This window comes from Saccostrea echinata, unplaced genomic scaffold, assembly GCF_033153115.1.
Source record: "Saccostrea echinata isolate AGI-Se365-2 ecotype Australia unplaced genomic scaffold, CSIRO_AGI_Sech_v1 ptg000016l, whole genome shotgun sequence".
Taxonomy (NCBI): domain Eukaryota; kingdom Metazoa; phylum Mollusca; class Bivalvia; order Ostreida; family Ostreidae; genus Saccostrea; species Saccostrea echinata.
Genome location: NW_026889765.1, coordinates 23,737,251 through 23,757,413, shown reverse-complemented (window position 1 = coordinate 23,757,413; position 20,163 = coordinate 23,737,251). Strand labels below are relative to the sequence as shown.

At 33.9% G+C, this 20,163-nt stretch overlaps 1 protein-coding gene and 1 long non-coding RNA gene across 2 annotated transcripts; one reads left to right on the top strand and one right to left on the bottom strand.

Moving 5' to 3' along the window:
* Nucleotides 1–5,253: 5,253 nt before the first annotated feature.
* On the bottom strand, nucleotides 5,254–17,358 carry LOC133189034 (cyclin-C-like). Its single transcript, XM_061324476.1, has 11 exons — nucleotides 17,258–17,358; nucleotides 16,993–17,102; nucleotides 15,986–16,070; nucleotides 13,029–13,098; nucleotides 12,019–12,070; nucleotides 11,772–11,863; nucleotides 11,418–11,509; nucleotides 11,024–11,091; nucleotides 9,569–9,648; nucleotides 7,591–7,700; nucleotides 5,254–5,418 (listed from the first exon to the last, which is right to left on the bottom strand). Exons 1-11 carry the CDS (start codon nucleotides 17,287–17,289, stop codon nucleotides 5,358–5,360), a joined length of 852 nt encoding a protein of 283 aa, XP_061180460.1. The 5' UTR covers nucleotides 17,290–17,358; the 3' UTR covers nucleotides 5,254–5,357.
* Nucleotides 17,359–18,750: 1,392 nt separating this feature from the next.
* Nucleotides 18,751–20,050, top strand: LOC133189030 (uncharacterized). The gene is made up of 2 exons (XR_009721387.1): nucleotides 18,751–18,971; nucleotides 19,559–20,050. It is a non-coding gene; the product is annotated as an uncharacterized LOC133189030 (long non-coding RNA).
* Nucleotides 20,051–20,163: the final 113 nt, after the last annotated feature.

Sequence of the window (20,163 nt, the reverse complement as noted above, 5' to 3'; positions counted from 1 at the left end):
ATGAATACTGTCATATTCCGAGTTGTTACGAAGTGTGCGTGGGGTTTATACAAAAACAAAGACTTATACGGTTTGTTTGTTTATAAAATCTATTTTTATTCTAATGCACACGCGCAATTGGCACTACCGTCAGCTGTTCACGAGCGGGCAAAGTCTGATATCGATCGTGCAAGTATTATTTGTGTGTGACAATTGAAATCACAGTCCAGCAAGGAGCATTTAGATCATCTAATACCCGAACCATCAATAATCAAAAGGAATGGGCGACCAAATGAAATAATTAACGAACGGCTGGTTCCTCGGAGGGAATAAGGACACCACTTTGGATTTTCAGTTTCAAGGCCGTCGGGACGGGGGTGCGTAGGGTGCGATCACGCCCCCTTTAAAAACACACACAGACAACTTGAAAATAAAATTTTGAAACAAAATTAATTCATATGTGAACAAGAGGCCCATGGGCCACATCGCTCACCTGAGTAACTTTGGCCATGCTGTTTATTACCAGACTTCCCCCCTTGTAATACCTATTGTGGCCCCGCCCTACCCCCGGGGGTCATGATTTTAACAATTTAGAATCAACACTATCCCAGGATGCTTCCACATAAGTTTCAGTTTTTCTGGTCCAGTGGTTCTTGAGAAGATTTTTAAAGATTTTTCCTATATATTTCAATGTTTCCCTATTGTGGCCCCGCCCTACCCCCGGGGTCATGATTTGAACAATTTAGAATCTACACTATCCCAGGATGCTTCCACATAAGTTTCAGCTTTTTTGGCTCAGTGGTTCTTGAGAAGAAGATTTTTAAAGATTCTTCCTATATATTTCAATGTAAAACTTGTATTCCCTATTGTGGCCCCGCCCTATCCCCGGGGGTCATGATTTTAACAATTTAGAATCTACACTATCCCAGGATGCTTCCACATAAGTTTCAGCTTTTCTGGCTCAGTAGTTCTTGAGAAGAAGATCTTTAAAGATTTTTCCTATATATTTCAATGTAAAACTTGGATTCCCTATTGTGGCCCTGCCCTACCCCCGGGGGTCATGATTTGAACAATTTAGAATCTACACTACCCCAGGATGCTTCCACGTAAGTTTCGGCTTTTCTGGCTCTGTGGTTCTTGAGAAGAAGATTTTTAAAGATTTTTCCTATATATTTCAATGCAAAACTTGTATTCCCTATTGTGGCCCTGCCCTACCCCCGGGGGTCCTGATTTGAACAATTTAGAATCTACACTATCCCAGGATGCTTCCACATAAGTTTCAGCTTTTCTGGCTCAGTGGTTCTTGAGAAGAAGATTTTTAAAGATTTTTCCTATATATTTCAATGTAAAACTTGTATTCCCTATTGTGGCCCTGCCCTATCCCCGGGGGTCATGATTTGAACAATTTAGAATCTACACTATCCCAGGATGCTTCCACATAAGTTTCAGCTTTTCTGGCTCAGTGGTTCTTGAGAAGAAGATCTTTAAAGATTTTTCCTATATATTTCAATGTAAAACTTGGATTCCCTATTGTGGCCCTGCCCTACCCCCGGGGGTCATGATTTGAACAATTTAGAATCTACACTATCCCAGGATGCTTCCACATAAGTTTCAGCTTTTCTGGCTCAGTGGTTCTTGAGAAGAAGATTTTTAAAGATTTTTCCTATATATTTCAATGTAAAACTTAGATTCCCTATTGTGGCCCCGCCCTACCCCCGGGGGTCATGATTTTTACAATTTAGAATCTACACTACCCCAGGATGCTTCCACATAAGTTTCAGCTTTTCTGGCCCAGTGGTTCTTGAGAAGAAGATTTTTAAAGATTTTTCCTATATATTTCTATGTAAAACATTGATTCCACATTGTGGCCCCGCCCTACCCCCGGGGGTCATGATTTGAACAGTTTAGAATCTACACTACCCCAGGATGCTTCCATATAAGTTTCAGCTTTACTGGCCCTGTGGTTCTTGAGAAGAAGATTTTTTAATGACCCCACCCTATTTTTGTCTTCTCTTGATTATCTCCCCTTGTGAGGGGACTTGGCTCTTCATTTTAACAATTTAAATTCCCCTTCACCCAAGGATGCTTTGTACCAAGTTTTATCAAAATTGGCCCAGTGGTTCTTGAGAAGAAGTCAAAAATGTGAAAAGTTTACAGACGGACGGACAGACAGACAGACAGACGGACGGACGGACGACGGACAAAATGTGATCAGAAAAGCTCACTTGAGCCTTCGGCTCAGGTGAGCTAAAAATGACTTCAATGGACAGGATCATACCAATATATGCCCATTTACAAAACAAACAAAAAAATCTAGCTAGGGGGAAGAGACTATACCTCTCCCAGACCCTCTTCTGACCCCCCCCCCCCCTCCAGAAACCTGGCGATGGCCCCGAGTATTATTAATTTGGCACGCTACATTTGCCTCATATGGCAATTTTCTTCTGAGATCCGCCCTTCTTCATCATTAAAATCAGTCACATTTCTTGTTTCTTTGTGCAATCAATATTAAATCGTACGGAAACGGCGATGACTTCATATGAAACCGTTATGCAATATATAGCAATCGATTTGACTTTCTTTAAGACCGCGGAACATTAACTGGCAAAATCTGAAATATGCAGCTTTCGTCATTTCCATCTGTTACAATCAAGGGACAAATATTTTATTTCTGTTAGGTATGTGTATGCATGTGTTGGGGGGGGGGGGGGTGAACGATCTTGAAAATAAAAAAGAAAGTTTTTTTTTTAGTTTGGACAACCCCTCCCTGTTTTTCATTGTCAAACATTTTTCAGTGAAGACAAAACTAAAGAAAATACCTCTTGTCATCCTAGAAATAAATATATTTTGTCTTGGAAGGCATGATCTGACTCGACAATTTTAACCTCCTCCCCTTCTAGAATCAAATATCCATTCCCTGAAAAAATAATCTCTGTCTTCTATGACTTTTATGTGTCCTTAAAATTATAGGCTAAAAACTCGTATCAACAATGATAAATATGAATTTCAAACAACATGTATATGGGAATTGAAATGATTTGTCTTTTGGATCATACATTCACACTCTGCGTTTGAAAACAGCTCAGGTGGATTGAAAATGAATCTCAATATAGAATTTCAATCCAATGTTTTCTCGGACGTCCGTGCCGAATTGTACCCGCCCATTTCATTGTCTATCATTAAATGTTTTGACTGTAACAGATGGAAAAGACGTAAGCTGTATATTTCCAATTTTGCCAGTAAATGTTCCGCGGTCTTATGTCATTTGCGGATCCAGGGTATACATGTGTATCTCGCACAAAGGAAGTGAAAAGTGCTTGAAAACTATGGAAGTTTTCTGATTCAGAGCCCAAATCTTGAAAATATTATTTTGTAGCTAATGGAGATAACATAAGTGAACTTGTTATAGTTAGTTTTAAATTCTCTGAATTCTAAAACAGACATCAGGGATTCGGCTGAAATTTCTAACCAGAGAAAAAGGGTTCATACTGGGTAGGGGGGTGTTTCACTTTCAAAAAAAAAAAGCCACTGACCATCTCTTCCGGTGTTTCACATTATTTAGGTACTCTTAAAATGTGTGTAAAAACACAAGATGAACTTAAATGACTTTGTAGATATGCATGGGTATTGAAAAGATTCAGTATATAGCTTATCAATTTCGAATTCATACGGAATACTAAAAAACACAGACGCAGTCTAAAATATTAAAATTAACTAATTTGGGGTAAGCAATTAATTCTCTTTATAAAAATAATGCATCAAATGTTGACCTTGCAAATAAACTTAAGGATCTAGAGTTGTTTGTTTATAACATCTCCACTTCGTTAGGTTTACTTTAGTTTACTTTATTTTTTTCTGTCTGAAATGTCTTGAAACATTTGACTTGAATCATTCTGTTTTGTTTTTTACTGATATTCAAATTAGACAGACCAAGACAAATACATGTTTTTACAAATGGATTAACATGAATTTCACAAGTCGATGACCTGAATATCCATAAATTGCTTACAATGACTCTTCAGAGGTCATGACCTTAGATATTTATAAGCCTTAGGTCAAGAGCTGTGTAAGAGTTCGTTTCAATTGTTTATTTTAGTATCTTGGCATCTTTGTTAGCCAATGGTTAAAAATCTGCATGCTCATCGCTTCCTCAAAAACGGAGGGACAGTGCGGATCACAAACTCATGATTGTAGCTTGGAAACTTTTTCTGAACTGTACTAGTGAGGTTATTTGAATTTCTAAATTATTTTACAAATTTCTCATCTCGCAAAGACGTTACAAGTATTATTATGTTAACATATTCATAAAACCAGTATTATTTTAAAGAATCAAGTTCATTTTAGTGAAAAATTATAACCTTTCTTTGGCATTTGGTTTCATAACATTTGCTCAAAATATCTGGCATATACACGCATTTTGAATATTTAAGACATACAGTATAGAACTTCTTCAACTGAATGTTTTTTTAATCGAAAGATATGCAAGGGACGTGGCATCATTTTTCAAAGTGAGGGGTCAGCTAAAAATAAATTGTGAAGCCCAACAAAGTGGCTGGGAAAAAAACAGAAAAAAAGAATGCTGTTCAAGCTCGTAACACCTATTTCGCGCGCGCACGTGTGTGTGTGTGTGTGTGGGGGGGGGGGGGGCTCTCTTTCATTTCGACCAGTATTTAAATGAAAATTTCCATACTAAATAAACAGCAAAAGTGACACTAGGTGCCTAATGTGGATTACAATTGCTGAACTTCAAACATTCAGTTATACCACGTATAAATACTGTAAACACAATAAAGTGTCCAGCCATAGTCTTGTCTTACTCAATCGTGAACCACTGAAATTGACTCTAAGTTAGACAATGAATTTAACAGTATATAAATACACATTTTCAACAAAATTCCAAAGAGTGCTAGTGAATCTGGCCTTTGTTATTCCATGTAACTCTTGCAAATGTGCTAAATTTACAATAGTACATTAATATTAGCTTGATAAATGAAAGCTAATTCCTAAAAAATAATAACACAATATCTACAGTCTTTTTGTAATTAATACATTCATATTGTTTACAACAAATCAATTCGTTACAAAATTACAAAAGCCTTCTAAAGCACCTTTTGACAAAATTACAGTACATTTAAAATATCTTCTTTTTTTCTAAAATGTTGCTAGGCGACGTCCTGTTTTCAGTTCCCATTTTGTTTCTCCTCTCTATAAAATACCAAAGTCATCCAATATCTGGATGTGATGGTACTGTATAGTTTTAACTCCTTATCAGTAAATAGTCTCTACACCACATCTTGTTGATAATTAGATGCTGATTCATTAGAATTATCTCCACACCACATCTTATTGATTATTCTTTTGTTGCATTAGAATTGTCTCTATACCACATTCTGTTGACTATTCTGTTGCTGGGCAGTAACTTCTTGAGGTGAAGCAGGGCTGTAACGTAAACCCAGAATGAATTCAGAAACTATTTTTCCCCTGATTATTAATATAAGTAAATGTATCCTGGTACACGACTTAAAATGAAACAAATTCAACCCTGGTAATAAAAAAGAGACCCATGGGCTACAATGCTCACCTGAGTCAACATTCTCTTCCTGACAAATTAATATTTAAATATAGATATTGTCATCTCCAAATTAAAGTTCATAATTTTTATTCAACAGGCTATATTAAACAACTGGGATATTTTTCAATCTTATTGTAGTGATAAATTCTATCAAATTTTGACGACTTAAAATATTCGTTTTGGCAAGCTACAAAAAAATATTTTGCACACAGATGCATTTTATCTCCTTAGCTAAAGGTTTGGAGATTCTGATGATTACATCTTTTAAACTTCAGATCTCAAGAGGAAGATGGAAATAAAGTCAAATACAATTTGTGGACCTCATCAACAATAGCTTCATATGACAACCTATAAAGCATTTTTATTAGAGATGGCAATCGATTACAGAAATGCTAATCGGTTAACCGCAAGACGTTCCGACCGATTAACTGGTTAATCGTATCAAAATACACATTTTTTAAGAAGCTCTGTTCTTATAAACATAGAAATATTATGTTTACCTCGATCAGGAAACTACATGTACACAATTTTATTTCAATATCAATAGACAAGAAAAAATTAAGAAAACCCATGAAACGTGCCTGAGAAATCAGACATTGATAATTTTCCAGAGCTGATTTCTTCATACTGCATTGTCACCACAATCAAAACTAAGTCGGAATAATTATTAACTTTCGTTTAGTTTACAATGTTTGTCTAATAATATAATTTGATAGATAACTGCAAAAAATAGACATATCAATTCACAGTGCTCAACGGTGATTTTTTTTTATATCATTAAAAATTACAGGACAGTCGGGATAACGACATGGTGTTTAAACAGTAATTAACACTTCACAAAGAGACCAATTACCCCTCGATCTCAATCCGGAAAGTCATAATTACCGCTAAATCAGCTTAAATTGATATGTGCAAAAAGCTAAATTATCAACATTTACACTGAGGTTTCTTTTTTTAAAAATGAATTTAAGAAGATTGCGTTCAAATTTATATATTTTATTTTTTCCGACTAACCGATTACAGATTTTCTAACCGATTACCATCATTCTGACCGAGTAATCGGTTAACCGGTTACAAATTGCCATCCCTAATTTTTATCTAAATACGACCTGGAATGTATCTAGGGGAAAAGTAGGGCTGGGACAATATATCGAGATATCGATAATATCGATTCAATGTGAGGATGATACGCATATCGATATGTATGAAGAAATATCGAAAATATTGCAAATTTATATATTTTATTTTTTCCGACTAACCAATTACAGATTTTCTAACCGATTACCATCGTTCTGACCGAGTAATCGGTTAACCGGTTACAAATTGCCATCCCTAATTTTTATCTAAATACGACCTGGAATGTATTTAGGGGAAAAGTAGGGCTGGGACAATATATCGAGATATCGATAATATCGATTCAATGTGAGGATGATACGCATATCGATATGTATGAAGAAATATCGAAAATATTGCAAAAAAATTTCTGACACGTTTTTTCTTTTTTTACTGAACATTTTGGGTTAAATATATATAATAAATAGGCAAAATATAAATATGAAATACATAATAATAAACACCACTTGTGAAAAATAATTTTGTTTTACAACAGATATACTTTTTTTTGAATTAATTATTCTTATATGTGAAGAAATGTTTTGTTCATTTCAATACAAAAACATTTTATAACTAATTCAACATATCATGATACATATTGTATCGTGGCTCAAATGTCGTGATACATATCGATATAGAAAATGTTGTATCGTCCCAGCCCTAGGGAAAAGCTCAAGAAACTTGAGTAGAATACAATGTATGAACTGCTGATTGCTTTTTATTTGCTGCTTCTTAATTTCACCTATCCCTGATACCAATGTAGTTTGTGAAAACAAGTTTCTGCTATGAAGACTTCAGATCAAAAAATGAACAATCCAGGAAACTGGTTCACAATTTCAAATTTTTGCAGATGAGAAGTGCTTAAGAAATTCATAATTTTTTTTTTTTTTTGAATAAAAAATTCATTTCCAGTACTGAATACCTACGTTGTTCTTGACTTTGGCATTTTTTCAAGAATCCCTGCTATTTCCTTTTTTTCATCATAGTTCTTCCACAATTCATACAATGCCAGTATTTGCCTTGATATCTCCAAGATCTAAAATGAGACATTACAGTACAGTGAACTTCAGCATTTAGAACATTGATATTTTGAATATCATGGATAGGTTGAAGTGAGTTTGAAGTCCCTATCACTTTTTTAGTTTATACTTTAATCTCAATACTTCTAATCCACAAATATCCTCAAGTTGTTTTTTTTTTCTCAGTCATATCAGAATGGCTATAAGAAGGTTTGGATGTATTTAGATTGGATTTTACATCTTTTAAAATGTTCTCAAGTTAAATGCAAATATGATCATTAACAACACAAAAATGATATCTGTAACAGATATGGGCTATACAGTAAAACATGCTTTACATGAAGTGCAAAGGACCAATAATTTTGAATCATTATAAATGTGATTCTATACATCTGTTAAGTTTTTAATTAAGGAATGTTTTTAAAGATATACACGCTATAACTTGTGTAAGTTAAAAATAAAGTTGGAAATTTATTTATTTTGTTTACCAAATAAAGTTACGAAAATATTGTAAATTACACAATTGGAAATGAACGCATTATAAAGATCTCAAATTATAATTATTTATTATCCTTCTAGGAAAGTAATGCTATATTTAAATTCATGCGTCATGTGACAACGTCGCTACTTTTAGATTGATAAACACAAATGGCGTCAAGAAAACGAGGTAGGCCGTTTGGTATACAAAATAGCTTTTGACATGGATGGCATACGTTTTATGTTTGAAGATACTGTAAATTCCTTATTTTATGCGAGTACTTAATATCGTGAAATCTCCCAAGGGCATCAAACCGCGAGAACAATAATTCGCGAATGGGTGATTTATCTAGAGATTTTACATACATTAAAGCACCATAAAAATAAAGCGAGTAGTTCTATATCGCGAGTGGTGCTTCTCGCGTAATTACGCGATAATTTATTTCTCGCGTATATTTAGGAATCTACAGTACTTATCTTTGAAAACAACCATTATTAACCATCTACTCTGTAATGACAGATATTAACTTTTATTCAAAATACACTGTAGTAGTCAAAATGCAACGTACCTCGTTGTCTATGATTTCCCGCGGACATGCGTGTCTATATCCTGTTTACGCACTTCCTTCATCAATATTCATGAATAGGCTGAATTCTTAATTGCAGATCTTGCTTAATTTTTTTGTAATTACAATGACTTATTTAGTAAAACTTTGTGGAAAGTAATTATTTTTTATTACACATCATGTTTCTCAAATCATTTAATAATTTTGTTTCACATAAAAAATCGCGTTTATATAGCGTGTATATCTTTAAGTTTTGTGTAAGTTATTTGTGTCAATCACACAGACTTGCACGTAGGCATATTTTTCACACTGAACTTAAAAACATTCCTTATATTTATAATTTAAGTGTTTAAAAGCACCAAAAATATACTCAATGTGAATTTCTCGTTGCTCTGTATCGTCATATTTTTATTAACGTCTCTGTAGCCTCATTGTGACGTCACTTTAGCGCGAGTTTCTCTGTGTACATTTATTTCGACAGGTGAGTATACACGAAAATGGCTTTCAAATCAATTTCAAAGTTGGCTTAGTAGAAAAACACAGCAAATGTAAATATTCTGTTTTAAACCACAGTGAAAAAAAACCCACTTCACTGTAAGCGTCAATTCATTAAAAAGTGTGTTCTCTGTTAAGGCAAAGTCCTTGAGACCTGTGAATTTACTTGGCTATGGGGACTAAAATTTACTTCGCTGAAAGAGTGAATTCACTGTAAGTGTATTCTCTATCACTATGTTTTACTGTACATTACTTGGCTATATCCATAACTTTGCTACATCCATCTTCCTACTAAGCAAGTTTTACATTATAAGTGTCTTCACTATAACCCTGTTTTACTGTACTACCTTATCCATGTCTACACTGCATTCTGCCAGCCACTGTTTGAGATCCTTCTGTTGTATGACACTAGCAATGTGTAGACAAGCTGTGAAATAAAGGACAGTAAATATGTAATGTACTTTAATACAGCTGAGGACAACAGTTGCTTGTAAACATTCTAAAATACAGTACCCGAAGATAGTTACACAGGAAAACACTAGACTCAATGGCCTAAAGGACCAAAGTCCAAAGATGGTTGGTTAAATTACATTACCACAATGTTGTTAATTACAATTTTGAATTTTAACATACTTTTTATAATCATTTTATAGGTGATTAAAATTAAGTCTAAATTCGTTGAATAATCTCAATTCCACTGGTTCCTTCAAGCCTTGAAACAAAAGATGTTTCAGTTAGAAAAATTATACATTCTATAACAAATTATCTGCTTTTTCTGACCTAATGACTTTATAATGATTGCTTTTGAGATAGGGTGGGTACTTACCTAAAGCAATGAGACAGAGAAGGTACATACCTATAGCAATGAGATAGGGTGGGTACTTTTCTAAAGCAATGAGATAGGGTGGGTACTTTTCTAAAGCAATAAGATAGGGTGGGTACATATCTAAACAATGAGATAAGGTGGATATATACCTAAAACAATGAGATAGGGTGGGTAGGGTGGATACTTACCTAAAGCAATGAGATAGAGTGTTAGCATACTAGGGGTGAAACGATACACCTCCTTCACGGTTCGATACGTATTGTATAATTTTGTCTCGGTTCGGTTATTTTCGATACGATACATTTTGATAGAAGAAAACAAATTCTACGTTGTTTTATGCTTTCTTTTTCTAAATCTAGTCACCTATTTTACGAATTTTATTTGCAAATTGACTAGAAGAAATTGATTAAAATTATTTGACTGTCAAAAATTATTTTACAAGCTATCAGTCATCAAAAATTTACGTTTTCTATACTTATTTATTCTGGGTAACGTGTTATACCTTATGCCAAACCCGACTGAATAACAATCCGGACCGAAAAATGAACCGAACCGAAAATTAGAGATTTTGCTCCGTGTATCAAACCGAGAAAAAATACCGCGGTGCATCGATACCGCGGTGAACCGTTTCACTCCTATAGCATACCTAAAGCAATGAGATGGGGTGGGTACATACCTAAAGCAATGAGATAGGGTGGATACATACCTAAAGCAATGAGATAGAGTGTTAGCATACCTAAAGCAATGAGATGGGGTGGGTACATACCTAAAGCAATGAGATAGTGTGTTAGCATACCTAAAGCAATGAGATGGGGTGGGTACAGACCTAAAGCAATGAGATGGGGTTGGTACATACCTAAAGCAATGAGATAGGGTGGGTACATACCTAAAGCAATGAGATGGGGTGGGTACATACCTAAAGCAATGAGATGGGGTTGGTACATACCTAACGCAATGAGATAGGGTGGGTACATACCTAAAGCAATGAGATAGGGTGGGTATAGAAGACAAACATCTGTCCTCAGACTGTCATTTATGATCCTCCTGAAAGTAAAAAGTAGGATAAAGATATAAATAAGAGCAGGTTATAGCAATTTTATTTCAAAATGTCAACAACCCTGTATACATATTTCCCTAGGTACCATATAATAACATGCATAAAAAAATTAAGCAAATGAGTACCAATATTGAAACAAGAAAGTAAAATGTTCATTTTATGATGGCAAATAAAAAAGTATCTAAACATGTATTTGAATAGAAACTGTTCAGATCCTGAACTATTTCTTCCTATTCCAATCAGAATAAAAGAGACTGATTAGTTCTGTGATATATTCTATAGTAAAACAATGAAAACAAAAAGGAATTCTTACCAAGCCAGGGGGTAGAGTGAGTCTTCATGTGACAATTCTTTGAAATACTCTGTTAAAGGTCTGTATGGATGATAAAGTACCAGGCAACAATCCTGAAAAACAAGCATCAGAACACGCTCTGTCACTCAAAATATACTTTGATAGGGGGATATAAGATCGATACTGAAATTATAAATAATTAAACAAATCCTTCTCTGTTAAACGAAAAAAGTAAATGGCAATCAAAATTAACAATTTATACAGGACTACGAGTATGAAATGATTCCACAGCCACTGTTAGTCAAAAAAATTTTGAAGAATGGAAAATTGAATCTAAAAGCAGCATCACATTCTTAAGATTCATTTTTTAATTACCATCATTTCGAGCAGGAAGAATTCACACTCCAACACACTGTTAATTCTGTATGGGTATTCCTGGGGATAGGCATGGGAAAACTTGTTCTTTACTAAAACAACAATTAACAACAATTAAATGCTTTCATTTACTCAATCTGTGAGGTTCTTAAAATAGAAATTCTTAAAATTTCTAGAAAAATTCCCTTCACTCATGTACAGAACACTAAAACAATCAGAAATAAATTGTTGTTGATTGTTCCCTTACCCACTGTCTGGCAAGTCGTCATTAGTCGACTGTTTGATATAACACCAAATTCCTAGAAAAAGAAATTTGATTGAAAGTCAAATATGGCGTGTTTTTGATAAGTTCAGATAACCAAAATTTAAAATATCTTTCTATTTGATTTATTACTTTATATAAAGATAGGACTTTTCAGTAAATTACACAATTTAAATCAACCGTGTTTCAAAGATATCAAAAAATTTAAACATTAACCGATTTATTTACTGACTCCACATTTAAATAAAACACACATTTAATCAATTTAAATATAGAAACATGAGGTTATTCAAGTTCAAAATAGGTAAAAATTTTAATTTGAAAGTAAATAACATTTTATCATGTATATCTACACTCAATTTCATATTTTCATTTTTTAGATCAGTTACGCCATATATAGCTTTAAATTAAATTTAATCAACAATTGCGCTATAATACATGAACAAACGTACATCATTATATCAATGGGGTATATATTACTGTAAAATCACATATTTTCATGGGGTCAAATTTTCGTGGTCTGAGGAAAAAAACAGTGATTAATGGGGAATTGATTTTGGCGTTGAAGGAGTGCTGAGTTGTTACATACTGTAAATCACTTTTTATTAGCGAGAACTTTATTTTCACGTAATTACACGAGACAGTGAGCACGCGAAAATATCATTCTTGCGTATAATAGTATTCATTAAGATTATATAGAGGAATAACAACAATTCGTGAAAATTATGTCTCACTAATAAAAAGTCAATGACTATCTCGCGAAAATAAGGTGTCGCGAAAATTTAGTGATCTACAGTATTTGAAATTTAACATTTCGTGGAGGCAATAAATCTGTGGGTCTCTTCATACCAGGAAAGCAAAGAAAATTAATTCCCATTAAATTTAGTTATTTCACAACATAATGTAGGCATTTGTAACATCCGTTGATATAGTCATAATTCATGTAAAATTAACAAGAATATTTCATTTCATAATCTTTTGAAAAGAAAACTTACCTCCACTTTTGACGCTAGAAACACACATGTGGGAGCCATCAACCAAGGATCAATGCATTTGAGAGAATTCCTAGAAAGTCATAAATAATACATGTATCTCAGTATCTGTATTAGAATTATGCACCCACTTCGAGGTACCCTTTATATGTATTTAAAAAAGTTAGTGCAGTATCTGGGGACATTGTACAGGTAAATGCAAATCCATCTACAAAAACCACAATTCAATATTACATGTTATTAATTATTTACGAGGGCTGTTGAAAAATTACATGGACTCTGCTATTATTTACTCTAACAGACGTCATATAGAATTGAAATTTCACCGGAACATATTTCTTAAAAATTCCAATAAATTCTTGGTAAACATTTTTGATTTCATTTTGTTTAATATTTCATAAAATTATTGCCGTTTTGATACTGCTGATGGTGATATACGGAGCACGGCAAAAATGTTTAAAAACAAACATGCGGTATCCAAAATTTTATTCATTTATTTTCCACATTTCATGATATTATTCAAAAATTTTCTCTAAAATTTCTTTTTATTGTTTTATTATTAAGTATTTAGATTTCTGGCGTAATATTTGAAGTACTAAGAGAAATATTGTATTTTTTCTCCGATGTGATTCCTACGAAATCAACTGCAAAAATGACGTCTCGTGATTTGACGGAGCAGCGCACTTTTATCAAATCATGAATCATGCTGGGAAAATGCCAATAGAGACCCAGAATAATCCTAATGAAACATGAAGTAAACCAGTGGAATATCCAACACATCTTTACAAAATGTAAACAAGAGGCCCATGGGCCACAACGCTCACCTGAGTCAATATGGCCCTGCTGTTCTACGTCAACAGATTTCTCCTATATATTCATATATAAAGCTTTGATCGCCTGTTCTAGGCATACCCTACCCCAAGGTGCCATGTTCTGAATGAAATTGAATATAAACCTTCTGAGGATGCCTCTATCTTCATATAACTAATCATGGTTTTGCTGTTCTTTAAAACGGAATTTTAAAGATGTCTAACACCCTACCCTGGGGGGGGGGGGGGGGGGGGGGGTCATGATTTGAACAAACTTGAATGTACACTGCCTGAGGATGCTTCCATATCAATATGACTAAAAATGGCTTTGTTGTTCTTGAGATTGAAGAAGATTTTTAAAGATATTTCCTATATATGTCCTTTTGTAAAACTTTGATCCCTCATTATGGCCCCACCCTACTACTGGAGGATGCCTTGAACTTGAATCTACAATATTTGGGGATGCTTTCATATCAATATGACTAATCATGGCTTTCCTGTTCTTGAAAAGATTTTTAAAGATTTTTCCTATATATTCCTATGTAAAACTGATCCCAAATTGTAGCCCCACCCTATCCCCGGGGGTAATGATCTGAACAAACTTGAATCTACACTACCTGAGGATGATTCCATATCAATATGACTAATTGTGGCTTTGTTGTTCTTGAGAAGAAGATTTTTTTCTATATATTCCTATATAAAACTTTGATCCCTCATTGTGGCCCCATCCTACCCCCGGGGGTCATGATTTGAACAAACTTGAAACTACACTACTTGAGGATGATTCCACATCAATATGACTAATTGTGGCTTTGTTGTTCTTGAGAAGAAGAATTTTAAAGATTTTCCTTATATATTCCTATATAAAAGTTTGATCCCCCATTGTGGCCCCACCCTACCCCCGGGGGTCATGATTTGAACAAACTTGAATCTACACTATGTAATGAAGGTTTCACATAATTTTAAACTTTTCTGGCTCAATGGTTCTTGAGAAGAAGATTTTTAAAAGATGACACCAAATTTTCACCAATTCTTAATTATCTCCCCTTGGAAGAGGGCATGGCCCTTCATTTGAACAAACTTGAACCCCCTTCACCCAAGGATGCTTTGTGGCAAGTTTGGTTGAAATTGGCCCAGTGGTTCTGGAGAAGAAGTTGAAAATGTGAAAAGTTTACAGACGGATGGACAAACGGACAGACAGACGGATTACAGACAAAATGTGATCAGAAAAGCTCACTTGAGCTTTCAGCTCAGGTGAGCTAAAAAGAATTTTAGACTGATAGACCTTAGTCAAAAGGCAATCCGGGAGGAATGGAAGAAGTTCATCGACAAAACACTGATCTGGGCTGTGAAGAATGTGATTGAGATCGACTGATGTCAAACCTTACTTCAGGAATATCTGCAGTTTTGGGGTTAAACACAAACTAAAACACACAATGATAGTTTTATAGTTTTTAAGCTGAATCAGAAATGGTATATGGATGTTTATTCTGAGTGGATAAGGTAACCAAACCTATAAAGTATCAAATACTAAAGGAAAATATTGAGAAAATGAAAGCTCCCATTTTTTAAAATGCCTGTGACGTTGAAAGTTTTACTGTGCCGTGACTTCATGAGATGTCCTGTTAAATAACTTGAAATTGATACCAATTTACAATATTTTGATATGAAATTTTGATGATCATATATGAAAAGATTCTTCTACATTATTTATGATTTTTTGCTTGATTATGTCGTCAAATATATTTTCTGTGCAACAAGTCCGCGTAATTTTTGAACGGCCCTCGTATTAAGCTTGAATTTGAGAGATATACAGTTGAACTTCGGTATCTCGAACACGGATATCTCGAATACCATGGATATTTCGAAGTTATTAGGAAGTCCTAACCACGTATCTCTTAAGTATTTTACCCTCGATATCTCAAACCCTAGGATATCTTGAAGTTTTTTCTCAGTCCCATCGAGTTTGAGATAACGAAGTTTGACTGTAATTAAGTACGTTAGTTTTCTAATTTCCTTTACCTGTTTGTTGAACATGCATGTTAGGAAAAATTAAATGTATGTAGATCTGAATTAAATCCAAAAGATTTTAAAGTGAATTTAGAATGAATCTTATTTTGCTGTACAAAGAATGGGAAGTGATGGTGTTACCTTGCGTAGAATCTCTTGAAGTAAACAGTAGCTGTAGCTATTACTTGCTGTCGAAGTTTTAACTGTTCTCCCAAAGACTGTATAACTAAAATACAGAGTACTTAGTATAATTTAAAAATATGCTGTTAACAGAGTACAGTAAAACACACTTATGAAGAATTGATGCTTAGGCCAAATAAAAAAATATGTGTGGTTCCGGTTACCCGACCTTCCCTATTTTATACCCCCGACCCTAAACTTTTTTTGGTAATTTTCATATTTTTTCCGGAATTTCCCCCCAATTTCCATCAATGGCTCCAGTTTAAGTTTTAGTTTCAGCAATAACGGCCTCCTTGCAAAACATAGTGCAAGTGTTTAATAGTGTTAAATCCAAAGCAAGCTAGCATGTAGGTGTCCCCAACCAATATTGACTAGTATATTATCACACCACATCTAAATGCCATTTGCAAAGCAGTGATAGGTATTATTTAGAAAAAATTAAGAAAATCGTTTTGTTAAAAAAATAAAAATAAAAAAAAAAAAAAATAATCCCTACCTACCTACCCTAATTTTTTTGGAAGTGTAACCGGAACCACACGTATTTTTTGGTTTGGCCTTATATCAAGTGATTTTCATTCCCTGTGGCTTTGAAATATTCTGTGAACTTAATGGATATAACGAATTGTGTTCATAACAAAGCAAAATCACCCATCCCTGGCACTTCATTATAAGGATGTTTTACTGTACATTTCTCAATCTACATGTACTTTCCATACTTACACAGAGTTTACAAATATTTTTTGCATTAATATTTTTTTTCTGAATTCTTATTAAATTGTCAGAAACTACATAAGTTAAACATCATGGCATTGCTTCTAAAAACACAAAACAGTGAAAGTAGAAATTATAGTCTTACTAGCATTTGTTTTTTAACCAAACCTTGTTTAGATAATTATAAACTTAAATATCTTTCTTTTTTTTTCAATTTAACAGTAGCCATCAATTCAAATAAAATTAAAAATACCTACAATTAGCAAAAAATATCAGTATTTTGTGGTAATCCTCTTCCGAGTTCAGAATTTTTAAATCCTGTTGCCTTTCCCTCATTAAATCCTGTTTATCAAACAACCATTGTTGGCTGAAAGGAACGAGATATTTTATGATACATGACCTCATATTTATGTAAACGTTTTTTCCTTTTGTGACAGACAATGCCATCAATTTGACTTTTTTTTTAGCACAAGCTTATCTGTTAAATTCAGATCTAGTAATTTTGTTGGATCTCTTTCTTACTATTGTGAACTCTGCCAAAAATTCCCTGCCATTTTTCACGTTTCTTTCATAGATACGTTTGACAAATTGTTTCCATCATGATCATCTATCGGATTTTTTTTCTAACTCGAAACTCATCACCGGATATGCTGTTTGAAAAGTAATGCAAAGAAATCTAACTGCTAAATTCCGGAACGCGGGAAGGGGGGGCTCCCCACTTTTTACTAAGTGCAGTTTTTTGCCATGGGTTTAATTAATATGTAAATTTTCATTTAGATGCTAGTTCCTTCTCCCCACTTTTTGTTGTTGTAAGGTCGAACTAGCCAATTCCAGCATTTGATTAAAGATAATGTACCAAAAAGTTAGAAAAGGAAAAAAAAATCGTTAACTTACAGTACCAGCAATCCTTATTGTATAAAATATTTTTCCTCTACATGCATGAATGTTTCTGGTATGAGCAAAATGCATTTCAAGTTCAAATTAAGCATCTCAAATCAGTGACAATTTAAATACAGCATATATAATGACATATTAAGTCTACACGAATATCATATTATTTGTCACGTAGTTGGAGGGGGCACTTGTTTTTTTAGCCTGTAGTTTTTTGTTGTTAATTTAGTTTGGACAAGGACCGGTGCACCACTTTTTTTTTTCTTTTTTGTTATTGTTGAAAAAAAGACCCTCCTCCCAAGTTTTATTTTCATTTTTAATGCAATATTTTGCCCTCGCCCTCCTTTAAGTTTTGAAAAACGATACCACATCCCAACATATAATGAAACAAGTACTGCATCTATTGCTTCTCTAAAAGGGTTTAGCGGGTTCTGCTACCCTGTACCTCTGCTACCCTGTACCTCTCACGCATACATGTATGTGTCCATTGGGCATGAAACCCACACTTCTTAAGCTGTTCGCGTAATTCAGAGAAAGATAAAAACGCACAGTGCATGACTTCACGCATGGAATTCAAAATCGTAAATAAATGTTAGATTTCTGTATTCATCACTCTTCAATCATTTGACGTATCTGTATATAATTAAAGATGCCATGTTTTGGTTTCTCCTTTTCTTTTCTTTCAATGCTACACTCCCTTTTGTATGTAACTTTCTTCTTTCTTTTTTTAATCCATTCATTTAAAAAAAAGTTTTTGATTATTTATTCATTCCATTCATAATTTAGCTCGTTAATTCCTCAATCATACTGTACATTGAATAAGAGTTAAATGCATATATTTTAAATTCTAATTAAGAACTTTTTGACTCGTGTCCACTGATCAAATAAAAATCACGTATATGTATCAAAATTTCTTTTTAAAAGTCTACCTTGAATTATTTCAATTTCTCTTTCACCTTATAATCGATTTTATTTCAGGTATGATGATTCCAAAATGTTATCGCAAACACATTATATAGCAAACACAATCGCATAAATAATCAAATAACGGTACACACAAACATATATGTTAATCAACTTGCTTGGCAACGGATAAATAAAATGTTTATTCCGCGTCTCGGGAGGATATATTTATCTTACACGCCGATCATACGAGGCATAGCGTGTTCCGGTGGCGAGACAACCTACGCTATTAAAAGATCACGGAGATTCGGGGAAGTTTAAGTGTGCACTGTGATAATGGGTGTGGTGGATTCAGTGAGGGGCTTTTTGTATTTCTGGTATCTCCAGTATACACTCAACACCAGTATTTACATGCTGGAGCCTCTGGAACAAGCTCTGTTCAGTATCCTTTTTACTTACTTCTGTGTGGGGCGGATTGATCCGCCTATCTATAATATTTAGATGACGAGTGTTGATCGGATAAATATTCTCTCTCACTCTCAGTGAGTAAATGATATTTCATAGCTTTTAATTTGAGAACAATTTTACTTCTTTCTCATAATTTATTATTGGGTATTTTTTCAGACAGGTGTGTTGCACGATCCTTTTTTTTTTAAATGCGCAATTAGTTTCTATACCTGTCAAAACCCGTTCGCCAATAGGTAAACGACTTTTATACCTGGCAGATTACTTTATTGTTTTTCTTTTGATAATCTTTTTATTGATGTAATATGTTTTTACCTTGTATTAATATGGGGCTTACAAATACAGAATCAAGTGTGTCATGTACCGGTGATTTAGTGACAAATTTAAGGGATAGGCGTAAAATTAAATTCTGGCTTCACAAAACATAACCTGTGATTCTTAAGTACCCCCCCCCCCTTTCCCCCATTTTCTAATGGAAATTATAAATTTGTCCTGTTCGTTTTATTTTATCTTACTTAATTAAATAATGTTTAATTGATATTTTAAACCTTAACATTAAATTAGACATATTTTTAGTATGTCTCCTATCCATTAGTGCCTATACATTCTATGTATTTGTGCCAATTCATGTTGTCCAGTTTTATGAACTTGTACTCGGTCTCCGATCCTCGTCTTGAGCGACATGGTCTGCTTTTCAACACTTGAAGTCAGTTTTCTTGCCACCGGTTGATATTATATACAGTGGTTGTTACACAGGCACAACGACGGACGAGGAAACTAGAGTCTTAACATCTTGTAGCGTTCAGGATATGCGACAACATCTGACATTTTTAGCAGATTACATGTACTGTATATTTAATGTTCGTTTGTAATTGTATATGGCTAATTATGGAAGTGTTTTGGGTATATATCCGTGGAAGGAAACTGAACGTTCGGGGCTGCTTGTATTTACAAACAATATACGTTTCTCATGAAATGTGTTCAACTTGTAGAGTATTATAAAAATGTTGGATTCTGTTTGATAAATTATTTAATAAAATGTTATATGTGGCAGAATTTTGTTATAATTAATTCATTGAGGAGAGTATCTGTAAAAACTTTGGGGGGGGGGGGGGGCAGTGATTGATTGATTGTATATTGTTTTACGTCCCATTCGAGAATTTTTCACT

What these genes read in the sequence shown, in the direction of transcription:
- LOC133189034 (XM_061324476.1), bottom strand. Translation starts at nt 17,289, where the DNA reads ATGGCAGGGAATTTTTGGCAGAGTTCACAATA. An exon ending in TTCTAGCGTCAAAAGTGGAG is followed by an intron (nt 12,071 to 13,028) that starts GTAAGTTTTCTT and finishes TTCTTTTTCTAG; the next exon opens with GAATTTGGTGTTATATCAAA. An exon ending in GCAGTGTAGACATGGATAAG is followed by an intron (nt 7,701 to 9,568) that starts GTAGTACAGTAA and finishes GTCTCATTTTAG; the next exon opens with ATCTTGGAGATATCAAGGCA.